The sequence below is a fragment of the Sciurus vulgaris genome (genome assembly GCF_902686455.1).
Source record: "Sciurus vulgaris genome assembly, chromosome: 9".
Taxonomy (NCBI): Eukaryota; Metazoa; Chordata; class Mammalia; order Rodentia; family Sciuridae; genus Sciurus; species Sciurus vulgaris.
In genome coordinates this window covers 49,740,545-49,756,912 of record NC_136469.1, presented here as the reverse complement: position 1 = coordinate 49,756,912, position 16,368 = coordinate 49,740,545, and the positions used below count along the sequence as shown (strand labels likewise).

The 16,368-nt window shown below is 39.5% G+C and overlaps 1 protein-coding gene across 4 annotated transcripts in view; it reads right to left on the bottom strand.

The window, feature by feature from the left end:
* Window positions 1-334: 334 nt before the first annotated feature.
* The window catches only part of ELOVL6 (ELOVL fatty acid elongase 6), a 129,736-nt gene continuing 113,702 nt past the window's right edge, over window positions 335-16,368 (bottom strand). For all 4 annotated transcript variants that reach the window (XM_079153944.1, XM_079153946.1, XM_079153945.1 and 1 more), the window contains 2 exons: window positions 7,635-7,786; window positions 335-1,188 (listed from right to left, as the gene is read on the bottom strand). In XM_079153944.1, the coding sequence (XP_079010070.1) occupies window positions 764-1,188; window positions 7,635-7,786 (577 nt within the window). In that variant the 3' untranslated portion in view covers window positions 335-763. The remainder of the gene's footprint in view (window positions 1,189-7,634; window positions 7,787-16,368) is intronic.

The following is a 16,368-nucleotide window of genomic DNA, read 5'->3' as shown; positions in this document are numbered from 1 at the left end:
TGGTATTTCTGCCCCTTTGGGACCTGGGTTGCATTACTTCCATTCTCCCAGAAAGAACCTTGGAAAAGTACTGTGCCCTGTTTGTTTTTGGCAAACTCACTAGCCTGAGGCTAGGCAGTGAAGGGAAAAATATCAAATCTATTTTTTTTTTTTTTTGAGTTGAACTAGAAAATGATTAAGACATCCATCTTTCTTCATGGGGGCTACATCAGCTAACCTTTCTTAAAAAGGCTTGAATTTCTGCAAAAGCTTTATTGTCCTAGATATAAACCCTGTGTCTCTTCCATTTTCATCTTTTCTATTGGCTCCAGTTTCATGTCAAGAAAGATAAGAATTGTGTGTGTGTGTATGTGCTCGCACAGTTTTTAAAGTAAAATTCTTTTCATCCTTAGAGAAAGATAACACTTAGTAAATACTTTTTTTTTTTTTTTTCTCATTTAGTGTTAATAACCTTTGCTTGCTTTCTATTAGTCTCTCTGCCTCTGGCTCACTGTTGTTCTCATTTGTCCTAGAGTTGACAGATAAGAGGGATTGGGGTCTTCCAGCAGCAATGCTTTGAGATGGAGGTGCACTCAGTGAGTCCTCACCCAAAAAGGATCATAAACTTACTGGGTTAAGTCAACCTAATTATCCCTAAGCTGCCTCGGGTTTTGTGTCTGCTCGTATGTTTTAGCTGCACCATATGTGATTCCTTGTGCCATTTTCTTTTGTCTGTTATTTTTCTTGATGACCCTGAGCTATGGCTTCCTCCTCAGTTCCAACACTATTCAGCCTTCATTGTTTTCTTCACTTTGCCAATGTAGGCCTCAAAGAAGAAATGGCAGAAGAGCACAAGGTAGCTGAGGTACATGAGTGAGGACCAGAAGATGTTCTGAAAGTGAGAGTGACACTGGTCTTGCTGCATCCAGTAGAAGACCAGGTAGTTAATGACACAGCCCATCAGCATCTGAGTGATCTGGGACAAGGTGATGAACATGGCAAACTTCCGGGAGACTCGGAAACCCGCAGCCCGCAAGGCATAGTAAGAGTACATCACGGCGTGCACGCCATAGTTCATAGTCATGAACCAACCACCCCCGGCAATCATGTCTTTGTAGGAGTACCAAGAGTACAGGAGCACAGTGATGTGGTGGTACCAGTGCAGGAAGATCAACTTCTGCTTCCTCAGAATGATGAATATTGTGTCTCCTGGAAGATAAAGAAGGGAAAACATACATGAGCCCCTGACTACACATAATGATAAGCCAGAGTTTTGTAAGAGGGTAGACATCTTGAGCTAGGACTGAAGAATTAGATGGACTGGGTTGTAACCATGAAGTGGTATTTGCTAGCTCTCTGACCTTGGGCAAGTTACTTATTTTCATTATTTCTAGTGTCCTCATCTATAAATTAGGATAAGTAGTAACTGCAGCTTGGAATGATCTAAGAATTAAACAAGATAGTCAACATACCCTCTTCGTACACAGCAAGAAAGCAACAAATGCTAACTTTCAAGGCATTTTACACGAAGTCCTACTCATTTTTATCTAGAATGGACATTATCAGCTGCCTGATTCTCAAGTGAACCACACATCTTAGGACATATGACCTGAAGGGTACTGGTGAGTTGCCAATCAAGAGAATGCAATGCAAGTGCCCAGCAATATATTCTTTGGACTCTCCAGAGTTGTAAAACCATACTTTTTCTTTGATTCATGACAAAGGGTACTCCTTAAACACCTATCTTTGTGAGCTCTCTGTATAATGTGCAACCCTTGCAATATGTAAGAAAAGCAAAATTTAAATAAAAGGCAAAGATGGAAGAAAAGGGCAGTGGAAGTCATCCTCTGTACACAGGTGCTATTGAGGAAAAGGGAATATTTGACACCAATGAATCAAGTGAGGAATAACTGAAAATAAGAGTTCATTTTATGGAATTAACTATGAAAAAAGCTCTCCAGGATCCATCAAAAATTTTCCTTGTAATGTCACTATAAAGAAACAGACCACTGTTTCTGAGGTAAGAAATTATGCTAGAATTATGCTCAGGTGGGTAGATGCTCTCTATCTGAAGTGTTTCTCTTTCCATGATTCTGAAAAATAGAAAATGTAGAACATTTATGTGAAAATGGATGAAAGGCAAGCCCAGTAACAATTCACCCAATTCCATTAACAAGTAAGATAAAAAGGGATGAGACACTGGTATGCGAGATAGAAGCAGCTGCATGCAGGTAAATGTTTCTTTCCCATCTCTGTTGTTATCAGACATGGGGAAAACCAGTTTCCTTAAGGGTCTCTGGTGAACCCAGAATGACTTCTCTTTGTATAACAAGGTTTAGAAGGTCCTTACTCTTAGTCTGCAATGTCATTAAGCACAATGGGGACTCATACTTATTCTTCACATACTTTACGATGGCCTAGAATGCTTGGCATTAGGCAAGGTCAAATAACAGTGGGCGTGGGAAGACTTTTAAGGTTCTGTTTGGAATACAGGTGGTATCCCATTCCACGCATCAGGGGCTATTAGTGTATTTCTCTACTGAATTATTATTTGTTATTACTTTTATTTGTTTAGAAAAGAAAAGCTAAGTCTTCAATTGCTACATTTCTGAACCTGTTTAAAATTTCCACTGAAATCCTCTTCTCTCATGAGATGCCTGATTTTTATTATGTCTATAAATGTCAGGCGACTGATAATGACAGATGGTGATGGTCACTATCGTGTATATTTAAGGGCTGAAACTGGTGTCAGGAGACCTGGGGTCCACTTCCTAGTGTTAAACTGTGCTATTCTGGCATGCCTGTTGAAGACTCACTACTTCTGTGTAATTATTGCTCTGTGTCTCTCTTCCCTCTGTAGACTACAACATAGACACAATAATTCCAGCCGACCTTTCTTCACAGTGGAAAGAAGGCAGAAGTCCAAGGAACTGTATGTTAAAAATAAATTTTGGTCATTCATATTGAGGTGTTTTTCCCCAAGTCTCTTAGCATTAACTAAAATATACATCCAACATGATCCCTAAACACACTGTAATAAAAGTATATGCCATAAAATAACATGTATTTCATCCTAATTCTTTATGACCAAAGAATGAACTAATGCAGAATGCAAACTGGAAACTGCAATTCTAGGGTTGAGGCTTTGTTCTTCCTGACTAGGGGTGGGGTTGGGGTTGTCCCAGGCTTGGTCTGAGATACACTAGGTGTTTCTAGGTACTTTGGAAGAGGGGATTGGAGTCAAGGATGTCATGAAATCTTGAAGACAAAATGAATTTGAATTCACTTAAGAATTTCTTCCAGAACAAATGTGCAGGATGATAAATGGAGTAATAAAGATGACTATCTCTCAATGATGGCTCAGCAGCATAATTCCAAGGCCAAATCAGGGTTACTTCCCAAGATCACAGACACACAGAACCACAGTTTCACTTATGTGAAGGAAAACTGGTGGGGCGGGGGGTTCCAACAGGGCCAACCCAGACTTTTCAAGGTCATTGACACTGCCACTTAGATGTATCAACCAAGTACTCTGGCAGGTACAAAATATATTTCCTCCAGAGAAACCACATAATGTAATATTTAATTTGTCATGAGCTAGAGGCATGCCAAATTGTGGCATTTACATGCTTGCCAGAGCTACAGAGGGACCCAGAAATGTAAACTGTCCTAGGGACTGTATATTTGATGTTGGCCAACCACCGATCTTTCTTAGCCACATGTCCAGTTGGCATTATGGAATGCATTCTGGTCAAGTAAAAGCAATGAGACTTTGGACTCTTTAAGGTTTCAGTCATGTCACCTATTTTAGCTACCTCCTGGTTTATGTCCTCTTAATCATGATCTCTCTAAACTTTGGTCCAGCTATTTTCAGTCAAGAGATTACCTGCAGGCATAGCCTGATGTTTTTTGTACCTAAATGTCCCTTCTGAACTATACATTCTGCCTGTGCACCTGCTAAGTGCAGATCTATATGAATCTATGGAGAAGTCCTTTATCATTTAGAAACCCCTAGAATATACACAGCCACCAAGGGAATCCGAGACCATACCCTGCATGTGGCTTGTCACAGATGGCTGAGTTTCTCTTCGCAGAGTTAGCTGGAGTGCTGCTGAGTCAGAGTTTCAAAAACAATGACAAGCTCAACTGAGCAAGGGCCTAGACTCAGAGCAGATGTTTCCAAGTTTTAACAAAAGCAAATCTCAGCAGGTTCTAATATAATTCAAACAGTAGGTGCTAAAGATTTGGCATACAAAGCCGGGTGGTGCTCTCTTCCTCTCACTTGTTCTAGTAGAGTGTAACCCTCTAAATTCATTGAAACAAGCTTACTATTTTCTGCTGAACAGAGTCCTTGCTATTACTAAAAAATTAGTGAAAGGAGAAAGGGGCAGTCAGTGTTAAATGGGGAGATGCAAAAGCATTGGAGATGGATAATGTGATGGTTGTACAACAATGTGAATATTATGTACATTTTACTGCAATTATAAAGAAGTTTAGTGCGAACTACAGGCATGCGGTTTTGGGGAAGAAACAGTTTCATCATTGTATTGGGAGAACTCGTCTTTCCTTTCCTTCCAATATTCATACAGGAGGCCAGAATCCTAGAATACTGAAAGGTAGAAATTGGGACTAAAAAAATAAGCAATGTTATTAAATAAATAAAATCCAAAAGGATAAATCTTTCTTAATCAAATCATAGCAAAGAAGTTTCCTAATTGCAAAAAACTGGGAAGGAATTCAAACCCCATAGTGCATAAAAAGTCTCCCAGGCAAACGTGCACTCAATAAGGGCCAGTGGCTGACTGTCCTGTAGCACTGGCGGTGATTTTTAGAACTGTTTTGACTCAGCGGTTCACCTCCGCAAGGCCAATGTCAAACAAGCTCTAGAATACTTGAAAGATAATATTTCATATTTTTAAACTGAAAAAGGTCCTCAGAACATGAAAATATCACTATAAAAATCTGCAAGTGTCCTAAGATTATAGGTTGTTACTTAGCTTCATTAAAGAGACTATGTGAAGATTACTATTTCCCAATGTCAACACTTGAGTCCCATATTTTAACTGTAAAGGGCTGGCTTATTGGGTAATCTACAAACTATTACCACAAATGACTGGTGAACGAGCTTCTCCAGGGAAGGTGTTGCATGCCAGTGGCACACTACTCCAAGCCTGTCAAGCCATGGACTTCCGTCTGCCTCCATCTGGGCTCAAGAGGAAGGCTGCTATGGGGTAGAGGGGAGTGGAACATTTGGGTCTACACCAAACTCAGATGGGGTGATGAATTAGCATCGTCAGGATAAATGTAACACAGAGCATGGCCATCTGAATGCTGCACTAAGAGCTCTCTCCAGGAACTCCAACTCCATTCACTGTTCTAGAACTTTGACTTCAATCTGGAATAGAGTCAGGAGGACACAGAGCAGAGGTCTAATCATGTGTTCAAAGGAAACTAACCAATATAAACAGACTGAGGTGGCTCTTCAATAAAGCATTCCTTCAAAAAGCAGAAGGGACTACTTTTATTCTCAAGCTCCTCAAGTACCATTGGATAGAACAAGAGACAAGGAATCCTTGCAGGAAAAAGGCTTTTCTAGAACAAAAGACTGAGGTTGCTTCTTTGCAATCTGCAACTTAACCCATTAAGTTCCAAGTTTCCAATTCTGTGAATATTTCGATGACAGAGTTATACTAAAAAAGGTTAAAATTTGTTGCTCAATTTAATTTTTTCTGGGTGTTCCATATCTGGAATGATGGCACAAAATGGGTTAAAGGTTAGTAATAAGATACCACTTCTGATTTAATGATGGGGGTAGTTTTTATTTATTTATCCTTATTTATAAGGATACTTATTATAAAGCATAAAGGAAAAGTCAGGGGAATATGATATTTCTCAACTTGAATAATTCTCAAACTGTAATCATGGAGAAATTTATTTTAAAGGAAAAAAAAAATAAAAAAGTCATGCTCCAAGTGTAAAGAATACCTGCTTCCAGTCTCAGACCAACCCCAGTTTGAAAATAAGTGCTCTGATTCAGAAATCTTATGAACCTAAATAAAAAAAGAATCACTATGAAAGAAATATATCTGACAACACAATGTTTTATTTTATCCATAAATGAAAACACAAAATTAAGATATTCTCACAATCTAAAAAATCCTAAAAGTTGATTCTAGGCATTATCTGTAGATTCATGTTTGAAAACCATTTCTCTGGCCTAAGATTTTGTACCTAGTGGTCTCAATACAAGTATGAAAAATAGCTTCCTGGGGCCTGATCCATAAAAATCAGATGGTAAAATTCTTTTTAGACAAAGTACCCATTTTAGTCTAGCCCCTGTTAAATGCCTGGTGCACGGGAGGTGCTTAGTATAAACTTATTAAATAAATGAATCCACTTAATGCATTTTTCTCTAAGACTCTCTTTTCATAGGTTCTGTGTACAGATGCACACCACAGTTTTCTAGTTATCTGGGACCATGTGGAGGACCTGTCTTTGCACTGCTGTTCCTCTTAGAAAAGGTTTTAGTAAAAGTTTCCTGCTGCTGCTTATCCTGACCTGGAATTGTCAAACCAACTGCCAGCTACTTGCAGACAGCAAGTTTTTAGCACACAGTGGCAAATGCTGACCCAAACATTAGAGAGAATTCATATCCTGGGCGGACACGGGGGTGTGAGGCAGAGGCACCTTACAAAAGCCTGCTGGTTCCTGACACTGTAGGAGTCTTGCAATGAAAATGCTTCTAACCCCCTTTTGTAAGGGAAATAGGAGAGGAAACAATAAATATCTTTCCAATTAAATGCAGTTTTTAATGCCAGAATTAGAATATCTGAACTATTACATTCAATTCTTAATTGCAGGTTGGGAAAAAACAAACAAACAAACAAACAAACTCAGAGCTTATTGTCACCAGCAGGTTCCTTTCTCAGGCAACAATCTCATATCCTGGAGAAGTGTGTCCTTGTCAGATCCTCACCCCTTCATCTTTCAGTGTTTCTGCCAAAAAGCACCACCCTTCCCTTTAAGACCATTAAAGATTTGAAGGTTAAAAACCCTAGAAATGTAAAAATATAGCCTGTATTTTCTATTAATTTCTAGAAGGGAAACTACTTCTCCTTTCTCTGGGGCCAGTATCACTGATGATTAAAATTAAACAGCACTAGCAACCGACAATTACCACTTGTTAATGAGAAGAGGAGGACACCCAAATGAAAAGCTTAATTTCCTAATCTGAATCCTAACTCGAGAGATAAAGTGTGCTTAGATAAGGGGCTTGGAAATAGCTGAGCTGCTCTTTTTTCCTCTGACTCTAATATTAGCTCAACTGTTAATGGACCTTAGAGAGGGGACTGTGTATATTTTATAAGCCCCCGGAAGTATATTTTTAGAGTGCTTGGAAATCTTCATGTTCTACATAAACCATTTTGCTGTTAATATACTTGAGGTACAATTATTTAAAAGACTGGAGAAAACAAAGAGAAAGTACAGATCAGCCAAAACCTCAAATTCATTCATTATAACTTCCCTGCAACCAACAAAACAAGACTTTCAAGCTGTTTGTTTCTTTGTTCTTTTTTTTTTTTTTTTTTTTTTTGAATACATGGACATGTAGCTACAAAGATGGGGGAGGAAATGGAAGGACGGAAGACACTCACCTAGTTCGGGTGCTTTGCTTAGCACAAATGCATAAGCCCAGAATTTGCTGACGGGTCCATTGTAAAAGCTCTGGTCACAAACTGACTGCTTCAGGCCTTTGGTCATCAAAATGTACACCATGTAAGCACCAGTTCGAAGAGCACCGAATATACTTCATAACGAAAAGAGAAAAGAAACAAGAGTCAGGAAAACAACTTCACCTCTGACGTTAACCATCCCTAGGAGACTGGTTGGCTACTGGCAGGAAAAAGGCATAGAAGAACCATGATTTGCATTTACCTAGAAGCATCTTTAAATGTTCTCTAAACCAGATCTACACAATTCTCAGGGCTTTATTCTGAAGACCATGCACAGGATACCACCCTTCATCACTGTTCAGTGACGTAACAGAAAAGGGGATAGGTTCAGAGCAGGGTCTCATAAGGAATGTTGGTGACCTGTGGGTTTCAGTTTGTGAACTATTCCTTGGGGGAGCAGGAGGGGGTCGCTACAAAATCTGAATTATTCAGTTCTGTCCTGTTTCCATTCTTCAAGTTCCAATGACTCTCCTTCCTAAAAATCTGTTAATCTCTTTAAGCCAACTCTTCCTCTATGTCTAGACTGGCTTCTTTAAACCACTCTCTGAGCTTCTTTCTCATGAAAGTTGGAAGGAGCTTCCTTCAAGTCTCAGCTCCACTTCCTCCAGGAAGCCCGCCCCAGGCACAAATGAGGATTCACCTGAGCTCCCCAGAACCAGTACACCCAGTGCTCAAAGGAGAGCCAGCCAGCTCCGGAGGAAGCTGTGCCTGCTTATCCTACTGCTACCCCAGAAAGCAGCACTCCCTTCTAGGAATCAGTTGGGAGATGAATGAATGCTTGTGGAATTAAGTGGCTGCCTCACTAAATTGGGAAGTAGCTTCTCTAAAGGCATAAAGTCTACCTTAAATGATGTTATTCTTTTCAACACAAAAGATTATATTGTCATTTTACAGTTGTCAATCTTGTTTAATCCTTCAGTGGCTTCCCTATACACTTAAGGAGGAAACCCCTGCTTCCATACCAGGACTTAAGAGGCTCTGAAGGACTTCCTATACCCATCTCCACCCTCACCTCTGCCATTCTCTTCTTGCTCATTATGAGTCAACCCTTCCAGCACTTTCTGTTTTCTGCCACAGGATCTTTGAAATGCTTTTTCCTGTGGCTGGGGCGCTTTTCTCGGGTTCACTCCAAGTCTGGCTCCTTCTCATTTTCTTAAGCAATGTCTTCTAGTGGAAAGCAGTAGTTTGGATCCTGAATGTTCCCCAAAGGTCATGGGTTGACAGCTTGGTCACCAAACTGTGGCACTGCTGGGAGGCAGTGGAACCTTTAGAAGCTGGGATCTGGAGGGAGGAAGTTAGGTCATTGGGGGTATGCCCTTAACAGGGATATGGGACCCTGGCCCCCTTTTCCCATGTTTTGCCTTCTAGCTGCCATCAAGTGAACAAAGCCCTTCAGCCTGCACATCTGCCATGACATGAACTGTTCCATCACTGGTCCAAAGCAATGGGGTTAAGGGACCATGGACCGAAACCTTTGAAATTTTGGGCCAAAACAAGTCTTTTCTCCTTATTAGTTGATTTCTCTCAGATATTAATACAATGATAGAAAGCTGACTAATCTATGGAATGACTTTAGTCAACAAAGTGTCCTAACTTGGGGACAAGGAGTTGGGACTCCATTGATAAAGTTGGATAATGGAGATTTTTGCTCTCATCTAAATTGTTTTGTCTTTATCTTATTAGATTATGGATAAACTTTAATATGAAAAGTTTCCATCATCACCAAACTAAAGCATTTCACTTGGACACTTTGATTTGCTGCCATGAAAGGTAATATGGAAACATGGACGTGGCATTTCCACTGAGCATGGAAAGCAGATACTGCTGGCTGCCTATTCAAGAGCGAGAACCTTCCTCCTCCCCCAATTCAAAGAATTCTAACTTCGGCTCAGGTTCTTCCAAATTCTCATTTCCCAAGGAAAATTACCTTATCTCTAATTTAATCCCAAGTATCTAAGTCAGTTTTAATGATCCCATTTTCTTTACCAGTGATTTTCAGAGTGGACATGTGAGCCAATTCTAGCCCATGTGATGAGAAAGGGCTGCTGGGGGTTGGGAACGTTTTCTTTCCTTGAAGTATATTGCCCATAACTGCAGCAGCCATCTTGCAACACTGAGAGAACTATCCTGAGGCTTAAGCCACTCAAAAGGCAGTAGAACTCAAGGTGTGAGAGAGCTGGTGAACTAACCAGTCTTAGAGCGACCCTATTTCAAGACTGCTCACTTAAAGACATATTTTTTTAAATTTTTAATTTTTTTGGTACCAGGGATTGAACCCAGGGGCGCGTAACCACTGAGCCACATCCTCAGTCCTTTTGCATATATCATTAACAGACAGGATCTCACTGAGTGGCTTAGGGCCTCACTAAGTTGCTGAGGCTGACTTTGAACTTGTGATCCTCCTGTTTCAGCTTCCTGAGTTGCTGGGATTACAGGCGTGCACCACTTTTGAGATAAAAATCTTACCTTCTTTAAACTGTTTGAAGTTTTGCTTTCTACTACTTGCAGTCCACACATCCTGGTGGACATGACACAGACATGCAACATCTGATTCTCAGTACACTTTTTTTTTTTTTTTGCGGTGCTGGGGATCGAACTCAGGGCCTTGTGCTTGAGAGGCAAGCACTCTACCAACTGAGCTATCGCCCCAGCCCTTCAGTACTCTTTTGAACATTAACAATTTATGTAGAAATCCCCTCTGTGGCTTTAAAATGCATCTAATCATAGATACTGCTGAACTATTTACTGCATCAGTTATCTGCTTTTCATATACCAGTAGAGGAGATGTCAATGATTTTTAGGCAAGCCAAAAGCAAGGAAATAAATGTATTGATCTTTGCTCATTAGCCCAAGATCCATGATTTTTCTGAATCATCAGGCACAAAGACATATATATATGCATATACATACACACATAATATATATAATTTTGGGGGGTGTGCCAGGGGTGCTTAACTACTGAGTCACATCCCCATCCCTTTTTATGTTTTATTTTGAAACAGGGTCTCTCTAAGTTGCTTGGGGTCTTGTTAAGTTGCTGAGGCTGGCTTGGAACTGGTGATCATCCTGCCTCAGCCTTCCGAACTGCTGGGATTACAGGTATGCACCACCATGCCTAGCCATCAAGCAAATATTATGAACACCCGCTTCCCCACTAATTCCAGCCCCCCATACTCATAAACCACACAGCCAGAACCATTCCCCCATTGTATTTCCTGCTAGTCTGCATGTTTTGCAAGTTATTGGAGAAGAGCCAAAGAAGTATGTCTGGAATACTTTCCTTCATCTTCCTGGTCTCAAAGTCATTGTAGTTTATTCCTAATACCTAGAGTATTAACATAAATTATCCTTTTGGTTAAATATTTAACCAAAATAAATATTTATTGCCAGGGTTTTAGATAGCTAACTCTGGCTGATGATGGTGCTCACGGAAGATTTAGAGGAAGTGGTATTTGAATGAGGGTCAAATAGGCATTCACAAATTTGAGGTTAAGGTACAGGGAAGTCACTTCAGAGCATTGTAGCACTGGAGGCTTTCATATCATGGTGACCCACAACAATGCTGACAACAAGGGTATAGCACATATTATTGTCCCATATCTGGACATAAGCCTCATTCCCAAAGCTCTGAACAATAAGGTTGACTCAGAACAGAGGACAGTGGCACTTTTCAGGGAAACCGTCAGTGCCAGCCATTGGGCCCATGTGTCTGTGGGCAAAGGCGCATTGTTGTGATGTGACAATGCTACTGCTGGGGAGCAGGGGGGAGCTGCTTGGCCAATGGGATGATTGTTATTTGTGGGAAGCCACTAGCTCTGCCCCTGGCACATCTCAGCCACGGCAGACTTTGAAACCAGGTGGCTTTTATAACAGCATCACACTGTGTGACACATCACCAAAATATACTTTAAGGTGAGGAGACACCTTTCTCCTTAAGTTATATTACCTTGAAAGACAGTGTGACACAATGGGAAAATATGCAGCTTAGTTCTGTGACGGTCCCACCACCCAGTTCTTCCTTATAGTCAAGGTGGACATTGCTAATCAACCTCCACTCTCTTTCTGACTACATCTGGGGGATACACTAAAGTTCTCAACCACACTAAATCACTACTGATCAGAATCATAAAGCCAAGCCTTTGTGCACACTAAGCTCCAATCACAGCTTGTTAATTTATGGATTCATGACTGGGCAAGTTAAGTCTTTTTTTTTTCCATCTGAAATGAGGAAAACAATGTCTAACTTGAAAATTAGTTTTATGAATTTCATAATGCAACATAAGAAAAGTATTTAGTGTCAAGCCTTTGATATATAGGTGCTCAATGAAAGTTTTTACTCTTATTATTATTCTTACTCTCCATTACTATCTGTTGTTATTATTGCACTTTTATCCATCCTTCAATGTTAAATATTGCCTTTACCTCACTCATCTCATTTTGTCAGGTTAAGAGGGTAAGGCTAAGACTTAGAAGGTCAAGATCATATGTTTTCCCTCATATATAGAAGTTAGAAAGGAAAAAGGAAGAGAAAGATGGGGAGGAGGATCTCATGAAAACCAAAAGGAGATCGGTAAAGGAAAGGGACCGGGGGTGGGAGGTAGGAAGGCAAAGGGGAAATACTGGGGAATGATATTGATCAAATTATATTGCTATATTGTGTGCATGTATGAACATGTAACAACAGATCCCACCATTGTGTACGACTATAATGCATCAGTCAAAAAAAATGGGGGACAAAAAGAGGGTAAAGCTTATTATTGCTAACTCAAAGTCAAGAAAACGGATTTAGAGAATTTGATTTGCCCCATGACTGTCCGTATTGTCCCTATTGCTATGAGAATTCTCTCTCTCTCTCTCTCTCACACACACACACACACACACCATTCCTCCCACCCCCAACAGTGCTGGTTTACTCCTGATGGGGTCAATGCTACATGTGGTGCACTCACATCTACTTGGTTTCCTACTTCCCGCCTGGCCTGGCAGTTGCCTTCCACACATTGACAGACGTATCACTGGTCTTTTTTACAAAGAAACTTTCCATTCACACTCATGGTCTGAGTTCAGGGTCTGAGCCCTGAGACACCAGAGGAGCAGCTTTCTCCCCAGCCCCTCTGGGAAGCTATCTGAGGCCCATGCAGCATGGTCCCCACACAGTGTACATCAGGAACCTGCAAGAGCACAGGTCAGAGAGCCCTTCGGCTCAGGGGTGTGCAGGTGGTTCCACACTTGGCTGGCTCTGCCCCAGGTCTCCTATCTTGATCATAGCTCCCATCTCCACAAAAGCACATCATTCACCAATTTTGCACAATGTAAGTTACAGCTAGTAAGTTTGCAGTAGAATATGAAATGAACATTTTCTATAGTGTGTCTCAAAGGAGAGGCTGTTGGGGTAACAAAGATCAATCTAAACCTAGAGTTTTAGACAAGCTGAACCTTAGGCCACTGGGCTTAACAAGGGCAGATGACTACTGTAACACATGCCTTTTCTTAGCTTTCAGGTCAAATTCACACTTATGGATTCAAATTTTTGAAGACATTATTTCTCTTGTCAAAGTCTAGTTTGGATAACAATAAAGGAGTAGCAGAGGGCTCGGGGAGGGGAGCAGTAGATGTCTCTGGTCCCTTTCAGCAACATTAGGCCCCATGCCACAAGGAGATAAGGGGAGATCACAGCCCCAATTCTCTGAGGAGCCACTGCTCTGGACTTACTCCTCATGCAGAAGAAGCCCAGTTTCCTCATCAGTCATGTGCCATGTGTGGGTACCAGGCAAACCCACTGGGATACCTACCTGGGGAGGGAGAGATCCATGTTGGGGAGGGAATTTATTTTCTGCATTGTTTATTTTAAATTAACAAGTATTAGATTAGCAAAATTTAAAAAAAAAAAAAAAAAAACCTATTTAAATAGGTGCCGGGTCACAACTGATACACTGAATAAACAATCACAATGGTACTAGGTACAAGGCTTTACTAGGGAACTTTTTAGTGTGAAACTGAGATATAACACTAATCCAGCAGTCCTTAGATAACAAACTGGTATTAGGACTGGTAGGGAAAACACTGAATCATTTGTTGAAATTATACCTACCTAATCAACACTGATTAGGTATCAGATATCATCGTACTCACTGGCAGAGCAGAGAATCTCTACAGCCTATTGCAGGAGACAAGAAAAATGTGTGTATGTGCATGTGTGTAAATAAAAATGAAAACAACTAAAATAAAACAACAGGAACAATTTTAGAGTGTGTATGTGCATGTAACTGAAATTCTTCTTTGGTATACACATAAATATGTTGGGAAATGTGCAACAAAAGGTTAAAAGTAAGTTCTCATCTTCAGATTGTATTAGTTATTTTCTTTTACAGTTGTAATATTGAGGTCCTTTTTAAAGAAGTGTAAGAAATATCACTAATCTTCCTTAAACTCAAGCTCGATTATAAGGTTTTGTTATTTATCTACTTGAGAAAAGACTAAATAATTCTTTATTGTAGCCTCCCAATTTTACTTCTGTTTGGAAGCCAGAATGGAATATGTCAATAATAACTCTAAGAATTCCGGAATTCTGCTCTAAGAAGAAAAAGGCTTAGGTACAAATCATCAATACTTTAAAATATTTCCACCAACAGTTGATAAAACCACTTTTATATCAATTCCTTATTGGTCCTTGACCTAAAATGTGGGATATTTTGGGATCCAAACACGGTTCCTAAGAACCTTTTATTCTGAAGTGCCAACCACCCCCATCCTTCCACCCTATTAACTTTGTCAAAGGTAGAGTTACTTCCAGGATTGGGCAATGAAAATATTGTATTACAACTTATATCTTACAATCAGAAAAAAAAAAAAAAAAAAAAAAGAGTGTGAGCTCTTTGTTGACTGTCAAAACGTGGCAATTGCTGATCCAATGGTAGCAATTCTTTATAAATTAGGACTAGGAGAGGCCACTGATGTTTCTGATGACAAAATTTGAACTGCCATTGGTCTTAGACTCAAAAGTTTTCAGAGCCTATTCAATGATCCCAGAACAGGTCAAAACAAATTAATAAACCTAATATTCAATGTAAAGACTTTAGACTTAGGAGATGTTACAGTGCCACAGTGCCTTCGATACAGAATTGTAGTATCTCTACGTCAATTGTAGTATCTCTACTGACAACATGCAACACAAATTCTAAACCCTTTTCACCTCTGATGACAGCATCCTCAGTAGAAAATGTCTGCTTTAGTTTGGTTTAATGTTTAGGCTTTGCTAAAAACGCATTTTTCGATAATAACATAATAAGCCATCAAAGTATGAATTTTTTAACCTCAAAATTTAACAGTTAAATGGGATATATGTAATAGTTTTTCTGATAATTTACTTCCTTTACCCCTCCACTAATTATATAGAGTATATAATTTCATTTACCTTTTACTACTGAGTAATATTTCTTCTAGGTTTGACTTACTTATCTTGCTTTAGTTCTTTAATCAGAAAACTTAAAATCACCCAAATATCTTGTAGGTCAAGAAACATGAAGCTAAAATGGCATATTACGCATAGATCATAACTGAAAATATATGTACATATTTAGATCTAGGAATCTCATTGGTGGAATATAACCTTTTTGAAAAACTTGCAAAAGTATCCTAAGTGTGTATTATAATATCAAAACCTAATCTAAACATAATAGAACATGGTCTAAATGTTCATTGACATGAGAATAGTCAAATGAATAATAATAAACACAACAGAGCTATAAGATATTCCAGGTAGATGGAATGCGGACATAAAACATGCCAAGGCATATGATTAAGTGAAAAATATATGGAGCGTACAGCCCAGATGATATAACTCAACTTGTGTACATTCCATAAAGAGTTATGTATATATGTACTGTAATCATAATAAAAATATTTATGGGGGAAACCACTTCAAGCTTTTGGCATTGATTACTAGAAGGTACTGTTGTACCATATCAATGCATTACTTTGTTCCAGAAGCTATTAGAATACAAATTTTAAATTTTTACTTCTAATATTTATAATGATGCTCATATATTGTTGATAGTTGATATCAAACTACGTCCTTCAGATTCTTTTTTTTTTTTTGGTGCTGGGGATTGAACCCAGGGCCCTGTGCATGCCAGGCAAGCACTCTACCAACTGAGCTATCTCCCCAGCCCCAGAGATTCTCTTTTTTCAGTCATGAAAAAATGATACCTTAAAAGCCTGAATGTCACTTAAACATAAACTCTTCTCTTGTTAGAGGTCTTGTTAGAAGGGAATTAAGACAGTCAGCAAACATGAAAAAGAATGGAAATAAATAACTAAAAACTGAGATGGATGATAAGAAAATAAAGTGGTATAAAAGTTCAACCTATTTGGAATTGGGTAAGTATAGAAAAGGCTTTTTTGGAGAAATAACATGTAAGCTCTGAGTCATGAAGTAGCTACCACTGCATTTTTTGTAATGACACCTAAAAATGACTGTCATCTAGTGTATGATGAAGTTCATGAGCTCCCAGACTAATCAGATGCTACACGTTGCAGTGAGTGTTTCCTGGTACTGAAGGCTTCTTGGAAGAAGCAGGAAGTGAGGAAAATCTTGAAGCACAGAGAAGCTATCTTTGTGTCAGTTCTCCTGACAGATGAGCGGAAGGCAGGTGGG